Below are 15,898 nucleotides of genomic sequence, written 5' to 3' on the forward strand. Positions count from 1 at the left end.
CAAAATATCATGGGGTTCAATATATGACCGGTATCTTTTTCGCAGATTCTGTCAAAATTCTCATCTACGGACATTCTGCTTCCTATTAACCATGATATTTAGGGGCTATGATATTTTGTTTAGGTTTTCCATGCAGGTATAATCATGGTGAGAGAAGCAAGCAACATTACTGTGAAGAGCCAAACAATAATTTCAGTTTTCATCATAAAACATACATTTCTTATGTTCTGAAACTTCCAATTTTATGAAACTTATACTTTCAAGAATTGAACATTTGCTGGGCCATGAAAAAATCATTTGTTCAATTTTCCTATTTTTTCTTTCACTGTGTCTCTTTATATAAGTTAGTACATGTATTAGAAAGTGCTAAGCAAAAAAAAAAAACAAAAACAAAACAAAAAAAAAAACAAAACAAAACCAAAAAAAAAAAAAAAACCAGAAACAGAGGGATGCTTATTTTAATCATTAAAATATAAATATATTTATATAGATACAATGTACATGTATATCATAATATTAAAAGTTTTGTGAGATTCTTTAAATCATAAGCCTTTATTAAAATATAAACGCTTAGGTATATTCTTTCCATATTTGGACTTGACTTCTTCATATGCATCCGAGTCAAAAATTTTCAACTTGTCTACGGATATAGAACTGAAAATAAGAAAGATATTTGATACGGTAAATGAGATTTACATGCAATATTCAATAATATGCCTGTCATTGTAAACAAGCATACAAAAGCAACCCTGCATTTAACAAATAAATAAAATAATTATGATAAATTACAAGACAGGATCAAAAGAGGATAGATGGTCATTTGACCAGTTTGATCAAGATAGATTGGATAAATTCCATTTTAGTTTTCAGGCTTTGTAATCTGAATCATATTTTAAAGGAAGTTATGTCTAATACCACTAATACTAGCAAACAACCTTAAAAGCAGAATATTCCATGGGGATTAAATTTCAATAATTTTTTTGTTTACATTTATCAATGAAATTAAATCCCTAGCAATTTTTTTTTCAATGGTTATATATCTTATAGGGTAATACTTGAAACAACAAAAATTTAGCCTCAATGAAATCATTTTAGATTACGAATCACAGAATTTTATCCCCACGAAAATTTCTCTTTCTACAGTATTAAATATTTGAAATTTAAATTAATACAGAGATTAATTTTGTATATTTTCATACAGTCCATGAGAGAAATAAAATCACAAAACAGAGTTTTTGTGTTCAGATGATGTGACTTACCATTGTTGATTAAACAGAGCACAGCCAACTGGAACCATTACAACCAAACTGTAAATGGAACAAGGAAGAAAATAAGAATATTTATCTTGGCTATAAAGTTATAAAGTCTCAATATTCTTTTGTATTGAAGTGAAAAAAAAATGTGAATTTAATCCTATCAGAAAAAATGCTACCAATCAAAGAGAACAAATTAATTATTTAATTATGAAAATCTTTTTGGACACTTTATTAACAAGAGGCCTATGGGCCACAACACTCACCTGAGTCACTTGGCACTGCTGTTCTTACAACAGTGGTCCATTCCTACCCCCCCCCCCCCCCAAACCCCTTCCAGTGCTTTGATAGTTCACAACCTGAGGTTAATATGACTAATCATAACCATGCTGTTCTTGAGAGGGTTTTAAATCCCCCCTTCTAGATTTCCATGTAAAACTTAAGTACCCTACTATGGCCCCATACTTACCCCGTTTAGGTCTTGATTTGAACAAACTTGAATTTACACTACCTGAAATTGCTTCATATTGATATGATTAATCATGGCCAGGCTGTTCTTATCAAGAAGCTTTTAAAAGATTTTTCAATTTATTTCTATGTATAACTTTGATCCTCTTTTATGGTCTCACCTTATCCTTGAATTTACACTACTTGAGAATACTTGGATATTAATATAACTAATCATGGCCTTGCTGTTCTTTACAAAATTTTCCCTATAAATTTCATTGTAATTTTAACTTTTATACCCAATTGTGGACTCACCTTACCATAGGGACTATGACTTGAACTTTGAATTTACACTTACTTTAGATACATGCATGTTAAATAATATGACTCACTGAGTAATGATGGCCTTGATGTTATGAGAAGTTGTTTGATGATTTCTTTCTATATATTCCCATGGAAAATGTTGGTCCTCTGTTGTGGCCCACACCACCCCTTCAGGCCATGATTTGAACAAATTTTAACTTCAATTGACACTATACCTGAGGATGGTTGCACCTGAGTTTTATCACTAATCATGGCCTTGCTGTTCTTGAGAAGAATATTTTCAAAGATTTTTTCCCTATATATTCCCATGTTAAACTTTGATTTCCTATTTTGGCCCAACCTAACCCCACAAGGACATGTTTTGAATAAATTTGAATATAAACTATGTGAAGAAGTTTCCACATAAGTTTCCTCTTTTCTGCCTCATTGGGTCTTGAGAGGAAGATTTTTTAAGACATCTTCCCTATTTAGATGTTACTTTTTCTTGATTATCTCCTTAGTCAAGAGAGTGTAGCCCTTCATTTGAACAACTTGAATCCCTTCACCCAAGGATGCTATGTGTGCAAAGTTTGCTTGTTGCTCCAGTTGTTCTGCATAAGAAGTAGAAAATGTGAAAAGTTAACAGGCAGACAGACAGACTGGCTGAGCATGGACAAACTTCAATCAGAAAAGCTCAATTAAGCCTTTGGCTCAAGTGACCTAAAAATCTGAAAGGCTAAGGCATGTGCCAGTGGGTAAACAGACCTTAACCCAGACAACAGGATTTGTAAAGGAGCATTAACGTAGCGACCATATCTCAGCATAAAAGATGTTTTATCCATTTTCTCCATAAGGATAGGTAATAACACTGAAAATACCGGTAGACAGTATTCATTAAATTGTTTCTTCTCATAGAATGTAAATTGAATAATGCAATCAGTTGACATTGGTTTGTATTAATTCAAAGAAGGAAAATTTGAGATCAAAATTTAAACAGTAAACTATTCTGCTTTATGAAAAAAGCTTACCCATACTGGGAGAGCAAATGACAATTCTTGAAAATACCACTTGACTTATTCCTTTCACAGCTGCATACTGCAATTATAACACATCATTCAATATGAACTGTATAATTGCATACTGCAATTATAACACATCAACCGATATGAACTGTAGTAGCATCCTATCTTTTGAAGTCTTACCTTTTTTAATTTCCCAGAGGGAGATCTCAATTTTTATACAATAAAGGAGATTTCCTTTTACAGAGGGAGTTTTTTTTTTTTGCATTCTGAGTTGCACTATAATACCTGTAGTACTGTAGATTCTTTAATGACTTGTAGACATTAAATCATGAGAACATGAATTTACAAGTTAATTGTTGATCAAGATTTTATACATGCATTTCACCAAAAATAAACCCTGAAATTTTAGTGAAATAAGGTGATTATAAATTCCTTTGCATATACATGTATTTAGAGATCCACAGTATAAATACAGTACAATATCATCTTACTTCTAGAATTTCTATCTCCTTTATATGATAAATAAATAACTACTTCACTCTCTATATCAAATGTGCTCTATTTAATTTATTCATCTAGTTGGAAAAATTTGGACAGACAAGGTTTTTTTTTTTACATTGCTTGGATCTGTAGCTCTCTGATTTGTCTGTCCTAGTTTTCTCAACCAGAGAGCTACAGTTCTGAAGCTATTGATGTTTTAAAGGCCATGGTAGACACTAACCTTGGACTTTGTTACAGGTTTATTTTCTTCATCCATTACTACAACTCCATTGGTCAGTTCACTGTAAACTCAAAGGAGGAGATAGAAATTAGTCATCAGAAAATATTTAAAGATTAGATGAACCTTTGATAGAATAAGAAAAGGGTGTAAATTGTGAACTTTTCCTGCACATCACAGTTACCTTTGTCTCATTAGTGGAATGTTGACCATGTTGGCAGCACAAACTGCAGCAAAAGGCACAAAGCGCTGGAGCACTGGAGCAGCTCTCTGGCAAAATGTAATGCAATTAACAATAGCATGATTCTTAATTTGTCTACAAACCTGTGAATGTATATATCATTTTTCAAATGTTGTAAGAAAGAATGACAATGATTTACATACGGCTGGAAATTATCCATCTATATTTCATTAATGGAGTGTTTTAACTGATATAATGGTAGCAAATTGTCACTAAATCTTAAAAATATATTTTTTTTAAAAATATGTGTTTTTGAAAATCAAACTATCTGTAGAGCAATGATGAAATAAAGTGAGTATAAAACTGATCAATTTCTTTCCAACAACATATTAGTATTTTAGCAATGTCCTCTTTATAGCTGTAACATTCAATATTCTCATCCTGATACAGGAAAATCAAATTTCACAGTCATATGAATTCCATTCTGGAATATATTATGTAGAAGAAACAATTAATTAAAGAGAGTTTTAAATTACAGTTTGATAAATATGAATCCATACTTTTCAAAAGTTATGTCCCTTGGCCACCATCTTTGGGGGGAAAAGCCATACTTTCACAGTGGCCTTTGTAACTTTCTGGTTTGTAACTTTTTTCATTTGACATAAATATATAGTTTGCATCTATTCTTGTACTTTGATTGTTACAGGAAGGGGATACCCATACAATGAAAGGAAAAATTTAAGACTAGTGAATTTTTGCAACATGTCAAAATATTTGGTAGCATACAGAAGAGAAATTTAGGTTGACTCCTTATACTTTTTTGCAAAATTGTCTGCAAAGGGACACAACTCATTATACTATTTGCAAAATCTGGATTGAACTATAGTAAAAAATTGTCTAATCCAACACCTGAGTAATCCATTTCATTGTGAATTCTGACCCTTATCCAATCTTACTGTTTTCTATGTTCTTTTCACTGTGCAATCTGAAACCCTGTTTGTTCCGACACAAAACTTGTCTCCAACTGCATGGCCGATTATACAGATTTTACTGTATTTGACACTGACAATTACCACCCTAAACTGTAGCTTTCATCTTGACCTTACCTTGGCAAGGAATGCTTTTAAGCCCAGTGCAGTAACAAGAGCACTTGAAGTGGCAGTGACATAAGCAAATCCTAATTGTCTGTAAAGTTAGAATATGATACATGTAAAGTCAGAATATCATATATGTAAAGTTAAAATATGATACATGTAAAGATAGAATATCATATATGTTGTGGGATAGCCAACTCACTAACTTTAAAGAGTGGGATAGGCATATCCAAAATGTCTGTAAAATTATAAAATTAGCATTATTTATAGGATAGGACAGGCAAATCCAATCTGTAAAAAGAAAATTTGGAAATGATCTTTATATTTTCTTATTTCTATACAATAATATGTAAAGCATGTAGGGTGGAAATTCTTTTTATTCTGTTTTACATTACTTTTTGGAAATGTCTGAAGCTGCATTTCTATTGGTATAATTCACAAGAGCATTGAAAGACTGGTTGGCCCACTGCCAGAAAATAACTGCTGTATTACTCCTAAAATGAAAAGAATAGATCCATTCAGTTTGGCTAATTCTGATTAATTCTGTTAAATCAACCACACTTACGGTATGCTCATAATACTCTGTTTACCACCTTGTACGTGCTTACCTGTAGAATGTGATCATGGCTCCTATCAGAATCATGCCCCCAGGGACTTGGAATGACATCCTCCCTATGACATTCTGGATCTCCCCTGTATCTGGATGGAATGCAGAGAGGTAGAGTTGCTGGGCCTGCCTTATCTGGCTCACAGTTGTTCCAGGAGGTTCTTCCCCAGCTCTGAAGAATTAACAATACCAGTGAAACTAATGAATAATCAAATAATGTACCAATATGTAGATTACATTTGGCTGTATTTTCTATTAATTTACTGATAGAATATGTTTCCTATTTTAACTAAAAGAATGATCAAAATCCTACCCACATTGAAGAATTACACAAAAAATATTAATGAAGAAAATGGTATTCAATGAAAATAAAAAAAAAAAATACTACTTTGAACTGTTTTATATGCAAAAAAAAAAAAAAATTATAATACCATATAAGCAGAATTTTTAGTGAGGATTTAATTTTGGCATTATTAGCAAGGGTGCTGATATCGCTAAAATTAATTGCATTTTATTTGTAATAGCTTCTTTAGTGAGCATTTTAAAATCGCTAAAATTACTTCTCGCTAAAAATAAAATACCAATTTTTAAGGACAAATCGCTAAATTTGTGTTTCGCTAAAATTTCCACTTACACAGTAATAAATACATAGCATTTATTATTGATATCTCTTCTTTACTCTTATGGATTCAGTGCTGCTATTCTATCATTTACCTATATTTCTGAATGAGGTCTCTGGCAGAATATAGGGCTGGTTCTGAATGAAGGCTGAGTAATGGATTGGTGATCCATCTATAATACTGAAGTCTTCCACTGAATGTGTTCAGATCCCACACTGGCTGACTTAGATCCACTCTCTCCATCTCTGTAAAATAATAACAAACTGATAAACATTATGGGAGAGTTTAGAAATTCTCAAAGAATTTATACACATACATTAACTGAGTACTACTAGGATACTTCACTGTATACTATATAGGTATCTTTGTTGAAGAATTAGTAACGTGATCTAGAAGTCGAGGCTCTCTACCTCTGTATGTTCATGGTTCAGTAATTCAACCCTTTGAGAAAAACATCTGATCCATGTCTGACAATTTAAGAAAATAATACCATGTTTACATTGACTTTTACTTTGTATGCATTTTAAATAAACATTATTTTTTTTTAATATCCTTCACATGCAAAATTGCAGCATTTAATCCTTTTCAAATATATTCAAATTATTAATGGGGGAAATGATGGCAATTCATGATCAAAATAGCCAGTTAATTTATCAAAGCTAATAAGAATTGGTACATGTGTTAGAACATTATTCACTGTAGGAAAGCCGATGACCGTAATATAGTTTACGGTCATCAAAACATGTCGGCTGAGATGATCGGTTGAAAATTTTTGACGGCGATTATAAACATTATTCAATAAAACTGAATAATTTAAGGTATTGGTTAAACGAACATCGATGTTATCTCCACACCAGTAGATGTTGTTTACCCAAACAAAAGAAAATGAAATGATAAAAGGCCTTCGAAATTTTGCAGTATGATGACCGTAACAAACACATTCCAGCGAGAAGATGATGACCGTAAAACAGTTATATAGATGACCGTAATCTTTGTACAAAATTCATGTTAGATGTTTTATATCTTATTTAACATTAATTCTACATGTTCTATAAGTATTATTTAGAGAACGAGATGGGTTCTGTATCGTAGATACAAATTTTGGGGTGGACGAGTGCGTAGCACGAGTCTCCACCCCCAAATTTGTATCTACGATACAGAACCTGTCGAGTTCTCTAAATGATTTGTGACACGATCAGTCAAAGAAAAATAGCTCCGCCCACTTTATAACTGTGCAGCATCCAAACTTCCGTCAGAGTTCTGTAGATGAGGCCTCGATGGGGAGTATACATCCGCAGTATATATATTTCCACGGAAAACGTAAGATTCGGTCAGATCAGTTTTGACAATTAAATGGGGTAGTTGAATCGAGTGATAGTCAGTCTTAATGGATAAGGTGGAGGATTTAACAGTAGTTGTTGTGGTTTGTTGTACATGGAGATTGATCATAATATATTTCAGGGATCTTAAAATCCCGGTTTAACTAGATTTACAAAAACAGGATATACAGAAAACTCTTCGATGAACTTTGATGCCACAGATTTTTATTTTCTAATTGAATTGCGACATTAAAAACGTAGTGAAAGAGACGTGCGGTTGTCGTCAGCGATAAGGATTTAAGATGAAATTTTTAATTGAACGAGTTTGCTCGAGGAGAGTGGTATTTTCCATTATTGTGAATTTTCCTTTGGATCGAAATTACGTGTAGATTCTGTGTGGAATACGTTTTTAAAAGTGATTGAGAATTTTTGACATTTTTCATTCCCAGGGAAATATTTCTCCAAAATTTATGATAGAAAAACTTCAGCGTTTACAAACTTGTACGTGCTTTTTAATAAATTGAATCAGATTTATTTTTAGACCGTGCTGTATTTTAGATACAGAATAGTTGGCTAATAGAATACGGTATACAGTGCTAATACAGAACGGAAAGTAGCTCCACCCACCATACACCCGTTCTGTATTGCTAATACAAAAGAGTAAACTTCAAAGAAAAACACCGCTGTCGTGTCACAACACCCCTGTAAACAACTCTGATGTGATCGGCAACACTTGAAGAAAATATCGTAAAGAATAAGTTAAAGCAGTTTTGTATGTGCTGGAGTATAACCAACTGTAAATAATGCTAGAAAAGATTTAATTCGGGCAAATATCACCCAGATTAAATTTGTAAAATAATTTCTGTGCAAATGTTACGGATCAAATCGACAATGCTCCAAACATCGAATTTTCATGCTTTGAGATAGTTTAGATTATTATCATCTATCAACATTGAAGGTCATTCTTAGAGGTATGAACTAAACATTTTAAAATTAAAACTGTATACATTAGCATCAAAACAACTTTTAATTGGAAACTTTGACAACTGCGAGGCGATCGTCAACGACATGTATCGTTTATTAAGCGATCGTATAACTGGGAAATAGCGTGAAAAAAAGCACAAATCAGAGTAAATTCTGTTTAGGAAGTATTATTTCGATGTATAATATATTATTAAATTCAAACAAGGCAGTCGGTCATTGTGATATATCGTTTTTAACCATTAAAATTGACCTACATAAATATCAGAAATTAAACTTAACTATGTTAATCAAGGAGATACTACGGAAAACGAACTGGAGGGCTCGCAAAGTTTTACCTCAAAGTTATAGCAGTTATAATATCTCGTATAATATATTTCAATAGAACAGAATTTATTTGCAGGCACACAGTATCGTTTAAAAAAAAGGGGGGGGTTAAAATGTAAAATTACCTTAGAAAGTTTGACAAGCAAAATAAGAAAGGAAAATTGTCCAAATTCGAAAAATCCTTTATTGAATGTGTGTGTGTTGGAGGGGGGGGGGGGAGTTTGGTTTCTTCTTTCACAATCAAATTTTATTCACAAAGTACCAGAGTATCACTATTTAACTATACTGCCAAAAAAGGGGGGAGGGCAACCAACCTTTCAATAAACATTTCAACTGTTACAGTAAAAAGTTATGTTTAAAAAAGTGGAAGGAAGCAGCCTCACTAACCCCCCCCCCCCCCGCCCGTCACATTTTGTGATATCCCGATGAGTTGTACAACTCAGAGGCAATAAAGATTTGAATTGAATTGAGTTTAATAGAGTTAGCTATCATTATTTGAAGGAGTTGGAATATGGCCTTTCTGACATATTTTATTTCTTAAATAAAATTTGTAACATGACGACTTTTGTAAGAAAGCAATAAAATATGTCAAAAAGGACACATACACTGTACCTATCATTTCCCCTAAATTTTCCATATCCCGTAAATAAAAAATATAAATACTACAATAATAACAATTTTCAGTAAAATGATAACACTTGTAATTCTAGTTTAATTGATAGATATCCCAACTCCTGTAATTGTTATTTTTATAGTATAGTGTATTAATTTTTTTTTATTTACTGAAAATTTCGGTAAAATTTATAGGTATGCCAACTCTTGTGATTGAACAGCCATTCCCTAGACAATAAAACCTGTTTTTCTATAATCCTAAAATTCGGTCCTTCCAATACTATTTGTTAGTATCTGATTCATTTTAATCGAGTGCCAATAGACAATTATTAGCAAGAGTTCTGGATTTTTGATTTTGCTTAAAATGTAGACATAATTATCCAAGCAGAAGATTAGAAAATCTGTCACCCCCCCCCCCCTTCTTAAAAAAATGTTTGGTGTCCTGTTCTGTTTCGACAGACTTTCAGCCCATGTAAATCGGTAAACTCTTACTATATTTCATTAAACTGTTAAGGGTATTTAATGAATTTCAAATTGCACGATCGCATGTATATCATATTTTCTTAGTTGTATGATCGCACACAGAATCGTTGCCGATCGTAAAAAACGTTTGACACGTGTACACTTTAAATCTTTATTTTGACGCTTTCTGTTTGATATTACGGTCATCATAAATTTACGGTCATCCCTCTTCACGGAATAAACTTCGATTACGGTCATCTTAATATTTTGTTACGGTCATCATTCTCAAAAACTTTGAGGTCGTACTTCAGCTTTATTTCCTTAAGTTCAAGTAAGCTATAATAACCAATAGCAAGTTTTCATTAGCGTACATTCAATTTTCAGCGGTATTTACACAGATATGCTATCAAATGTTTGATATCTTGAATGAAAAATTCTTACCGGTCAGCTCGGCCGACATGTTTTGATGACCGTAAACTATATTACGGTCATCGGCTTTCCTACAGTGATTATTGTTGCATGCAATGCTATATGACTCCAGTTTACTATCTGTACAGTAGACCTTCTTTATTTTTTAGCCTTAATTAATGAGCTCCATAGTACTGTTACCAGGTAACCTAACATATAAAGTTTATATTATACACATGTATTAGGTTACCTGATTACAGTACATATAAAGTCTATATATTAGGTTACCTGGTTACACTACTTGGGAGTTATAAAACGTAACGTGCAATGTGCCGAGCTGATGTGTGGTGATATGTCTTGTTATTGTATCACCGAGGCGTTACACTCAGGGATCTTTAACCTGTTAACTTTGGTTTTTGTTGATCAAGTACAAAATATACAATTATATACGAATTTAAAGGGATTCTTCTCAATTGGACAACCACTAACTGTGGTCAATGGGTATCTCCCAGAAACAAATTTCTCTGGTCCTGCCACTCCATAGGTACTGGCAACTTCTGGTAATTCCCCCACCTTTGTGGTATGTCAACCTCTCTCAATAACCAACCAACTGCCTTATTCAGGTCTTATGCATTTGGTTATCACTAAACACTTAACTGTCTACCCCCCCCCCCCACCCACCCACCCCCCAACTGTTTGCCTTATTCAGGTTTTAAAACAGTATGTAGGAGAACAAATAGGAGAATGAACGAGTCAATGTTTATCAATCTGTCACCACAGAGGTATCAAAAGCACTATAATACAGCATATATTATCCTAGTGCAGTCCTTGTACCTCGGCAGTTTCGACCTACTTAAATGATCGTAGAATTAATAACTTTTAGTATTTATGAAATTAAATAAAACTTACATCCAACATTTTATACGAAACTACCGGTAAATGAATCAAAAAGCAATCTTCAAATAAGAACTGTGAACAACAGTATTGTTCAGCTCTCAGCCTACCTCCAAGTCAATTTTCAAAAGTTAACATATATTTGAATAATTTTTTTTATATTTTTATAGATATTTATGTGAATTTTCATAAACATAACTTATTTGGGAAAACTAAGAGAGATTACTCTTTAATTTTGGTAAAAATTGTGTTTTAATATTTCACTATAGAAATCAACAGAAAACAAAAAATATTTTTAAAACATCTTCCCCCTGGTCACTGGCAAACAACCTATCTGCCACACATAAGCGCCATCTATAAAACTCAGTTTGCAACCACATGTACAACATATAGCATTTTGACCACATATTCAAAGGTCAGAGTAATATGTTGGAGCAGCCAGTGTTACCTCCTTACTTGTCAAATATATCATTAATGTGGAATTAAAAATATTTTTAAATAACCCTGTTACACTTATCTTACCCCTTGGCACCTTAAACAATCATCAAACAATCTAAAAGAAATGATCTGCTCTAATCAGCTTCTCATCAATGCTCATTATTATATCATGTATTAAGGTCAAGTTATCAAAGTTCATGTCACTTGTCTTAAATTCTATAATGTTTGCATTTCGGTGATACTGAAGCTAACACTGTATATGCTTGACACTTACCATTAGTGATTTAGCATGGGGGGTAAACAGGATAAATCACATGGAAATGTTTGGGAACTCTTCTGTGGTGGAAATAAAAAGAGTCTCAGGAATTCTCAATTGAAACGAGGCTGTGACGTCATTCGTAGTAACATAGGGAAGCCGAATAGCGTGGAAAATGGTAAATTGTTTGATTTTAAACACTGTACTAGTGAAAAGGACCGATTGATCTCAGCATCCTTCTTGCGTATAATTATGATATATTTATTTCCACAAGGAGGGACTCGATTGAATATTCTTTTCACATTCTGTTATTGGTTTTATAACATGGCTTCCATAAATGTGTCATTTCAAAATTACTTCAGACCTATGCTTCTGAACTACGCATTTTATCGTCATTATTTTATTTTATCTGACCATTTTGAGCGTTTGGAAACAACTGTATATTTGTACATATATACTTAGCCGAGAAACAATAGCAGCAGGGAAAAGTTGCATATATAAATGTCTGGTATGTCAATGTAGCTAATATTATGGAAAAATGAGATTGGAAATATAACAGGGTTCACACCTATAACAGGCAGGGAAAAGTGTCGGTCAGACTGGGACTCGAACCTGGGTCCTCCTGCAAACTGTATGGTTGCTCTACCGTTCATCTACCAGACTGAATTACCCAATATATGCCTGTTACATTCTTAACCTCTTTTTTATGAGTTTTTCTATATGTATTGACTGTAAACCTTATCATACATGTGATATGTACTGACTATACATGAAATGTCTTGTATTTTTTACCCCACCTATGACACACTGCTCAACACATTATCGGCAATTCGGTTGTTATCGGGCATTCCGTGCAAGAAAAGCAATGTTTACAAAACGTAGGTGATTTTAAATTTCTTAATTCAATGATAATTGCGTACTCCAGCAAACAAAGTTTGTGATCTTTAGCAGATATATGATTATACTTTCAGCAGCAAAAAATACAAACCAAATCACTCTCTTTCAAAAGATCTACAACTCTTTCAAATGATATTTAAATTTATAAAAATTTCGAAATATGTCATCACATTTTAGCTTTTTTAGAAGTCAATTTCATTTTTTTGTATTAAACAAAATAGTTTATATATTCTATAGACAATCATATACCTGTAGATAAGCAGACTGAAATCAAAAATCGAAATTAAGGTTAGTTAACAGGCATCTAAAATGTCTCGGTAGGTGAAAACATGTTATCGTCAACAAGGTTGATGTTGCTGGATAATTCGGTTTTTACGGGTGTAAGTTATCGGAAACTCAGGTTAAAAAGTTTCCTTCACCTTTAGAAATAGATTGGAAAAAAGTCCATTATAATCTGTCAATCCTTAAAAATTACAAACGTAATGTTTTTTAAGTGAATTTTGAAAATTTTCTAGCTGTCCATTGTTAGTTTTTTGATATACATGTAAATAATTATTATTATGATTTTATAATAGAACTACTTATCTGTTCAATCATTTTTCTGTTTTCCCTTAAAGATAGCCACTATTGGCTTCCATCGGTTTCAGACGTAAATGTGCATGTATACAACAAATCTATAGTTTCTTTAGTTAGTCAGGTCTTACGATCTATTATGTCATTTTTGCAAAAACATCATCACTTCAAGTGCCCCAATGAGCTAAAAGTTTGTTTTGTCCAATACAGAGCAATAGCATTGTTTGTATCAAATCATTTTAAGGTTTGAAATAGAGGAAATCGAATGAGGTGCAAATATACCGCAAAGAAATATTTCTTTCTTGTTATAATTGGGTATGTATTAGATTAAGGAGACTATCCTTGTACAAAAACATTGTTCAGTAAAAATAAATAAAATAAATTAAAAAAAAATTAAAAAAAAAAATGTTGAACTCATTTCCCAAACGTTAAAAATACCTGGGGGTGGGGGGTGGGGGTGGGGGTGCTGGTCGATTCACTTCAATTCTTCACATGTTTAACCTTTTCTACAATCAGTGATCCGCGTTTTCAATGGGGAAGGGGGTGTGCCAAGGTTTTTTTTCTTTTTTTATTTGCTTTACTATAAATATTCAATATAAATGTAAATTTCAGGTGAGGTCCGAACCTCCCCGACACCCCTATCGTAAATCCAAATATGAGCTCCACCTACACATTGAATTGTCTACGGATTTTCCATTCGGCCGATAATGACAAAGAGCACTCCGCGGGTGTGATCGGTCGACATGGATGCTTGTCCCTTCTAAGAAGGGCCTTCTTTGCCCCTGAAACAACATCTGATGTTGTTAGAGTTCCGTGATTACTCTGCTCCAAATGTATACTGTTTCAATAGACTTTTGAACTTGAATAAGTTATATTTATATTTCATTAAAAATAGTTTCTTTCCGTCAGTAACGCTTTTTATAAACTAGTAAAGTCAATTTATTTTCTCAAAAGTTGGAATTCGTGGTTATATAATTTGTCTAACACCCTTTTGGAAAATTCATTTAACCACCCTTGAGTTTAGATTCTTTAATTGCTTTATACCAAACTAATACATGTATGTACTTAGTTCTAACAAAAGGAACAACGACTGTTAAGGGGAGATCAAAAATGCAAAGTCAAGGAATAAAAACGAAGCAAGGAAAACAGAGACAAAAGCGAAGAAAAGTGCGTAACTGGAGGGCAACACACAGAAAACTAAGAGTGAATTACTGTGAATTTAGCAATTATTGCAGTGCTTTTATATTGCGCATGATGCAACGTAAGAATCTCAATAAATAAATTTGGCATTTGTATTTTGGTTACAACAGAGATTTATAATTCAGAGAATTAACTAATAAGATATTTTCGAACAGGTCAAGATCATTCACATTTCGGTGATTATGAGATATGCCAAAACATTCATGATCAAAAAACACCTCTTTTTTTAAAGTTACATATTCCTAAAAGAGACAAATGATATCCAAAAATTAGAATTGTGTTCTTGCCACTTTGAATATTTAGATTTAATGAAGATTTCTGTTGTTTCTTTAGATTTTTCCTAATCTGTGACAATCTTTGTTTCCGATAACTAAAACCGAAATTTCGGATAACAAATTGAACAATTCAACCGCATTTCCAATAACATCCTGTAAGTTAAAAAAGGGCTATTTTTACCCTTTAATCACATCTTTGCAAGATTCTGACGATGTCATATTGTGGATAATAATTAATGTGAGGTAAATATAAGGATTCTGAAGAGAGGGACTATATGCAGCAATGCGAATCGGCCAAAAACTTGCAAAATATAACAAATTTGACTTTTAAAGTCTTCTCAAGACTTACAAATACTATAATAGGATATATTGGGGCTTTATTTTGTATCTGTATTCATTCTTGTTCACAAAAAGCACAATCAACAGTCTCTGTTTCTATTTTTATACTGTTTATTTGCAACAATTTAATAACCTGTCAAGAGTTGTTATCCACCGAATGCCCGATAACAACCAAACAGCCGATAACGCTTTGAGCAGTGTGCTATGGGATCACTCAACATCAATGTGGTAACCAAAATTTACAGGAAAAAAATTCGTCCCATATTTTGAACAGTTTACCAGAAACCACCATTTTCCTTTATTTCTCGAAACACCAGAAATCTTGTTTGACTTGTGACTTACCGTTCATGGTTAATGTGAACAAAACATAGTGATTGAAAGTGTAAAACATTTCCCACAATAAATACATTGTATTTAAAATGTATCAAAACTTCTTTTAGGTTGAAATGTTTATGTAAGGGGTTTTCAAATTTTTTAACATGTTAAAATTTTGACAGTAGAGAGATGTTTCAAAGAGAAACAACATGAATCGGAGAGCAACTTTATTTGACAACAAAAGGAAATTTAATCCCTAACTTTTTTGCTCTGCTTAGTCATAAGTATTTCCATTTAACACAGAGTAAGAGAGATGCTTTAGTAGCGTGAAAAAAAAAAGTAGATGACTGGAGACAG

At 32.7% G+C, this 15,898-nt stretch overlaps 2 protein-coding genes across 3 annotated transcripts in view; one reads left to right on the forward strand and one right to left on the reverse strand.

Moving 5' to 3' along the window:
• Window positions 1–450: 450 nt before the first annotated feature.
• Window positions 451–12,017, reverse strand: LOC133197159 (sideroflexin-2-like). 2 transcript variants are annotated; one of them, XM_061333034.1, is made up of 12 exons: window positions 11,961–12,017; window positions 6,656–6,712; window positions 6,340–6,490; window positions 5,627–5,797; window positions 5,414–5,512; window positions 5,031–5,109; window positions 3,928–4,013; window positions 3,747–3,807; window positions 3,032–3,098; window positions 2,769–2,871; window positions 1,260–1,307; window positions 451–654 (listed from the first exon to the last, which is right to left on the reverse strand). In XM_061333034.1, exons 3-12 carry the CDS (start codon window positions 6,486–6,488, stop codon window positions 543–545), a joined length of 975 nt encoding a protein of 324 aa, XP_061189018.1. In that variant the 5' UTR covers window positions 6,489–6,490; window positions 6,656–6,712; window positions 11,961–12,017; the 3' UTR covers window positions 451–542. The 2 variants fall into 2 exon arrangements, with proteins under 2 accessions (XP_061189018.1, XP_061189019.1); XM_061333035.1 differs by lacking the exon at window positions 6,656–6,712 and having other exon boundaries at window positions 11,961–11,992.
• An 11-nt stretch (window positions 12,018–12,028) lies between these two features.
• The window catches only part of LOC133197160 (ADP-ribosylation factor-like protein 3), a 13,929-nt gene continuing 10,059 nt past the window's right edge, over window positions 12,029–15,898 (forward strand). Inside the window, exon 1 of the mRNA XM_061333036.1 lies at window positions 12,029–12,120. Coding sequence (XP_061189020.1) covers window positions 12,118–12,120 — 3 coding nt within the window. The 5' untranslated portion in view covers window positions 12,029–12,117. The remainder of the gene's footprint in view (window positions 12,121–15,898) is intronic.

The sequence above is a fragment of the Saccostrea echinata genome, unplaced genomic scaffold, assembly GCF_033153115.1.
Source record: "Saccostrea echinata isolate AGI-Se365-2 ecotype Australia unplaced genomic scaffold, CSIRO_AGI_Sech_v1 ptg000030l, whole genome shotgun sequence".
Taxonomy (NCBI): Eukaryota; Metazoa; Mollusca; class Bivalvia; order Ostreida; family Ostreidae; genus Saccostrea; species Saccostrea echinata.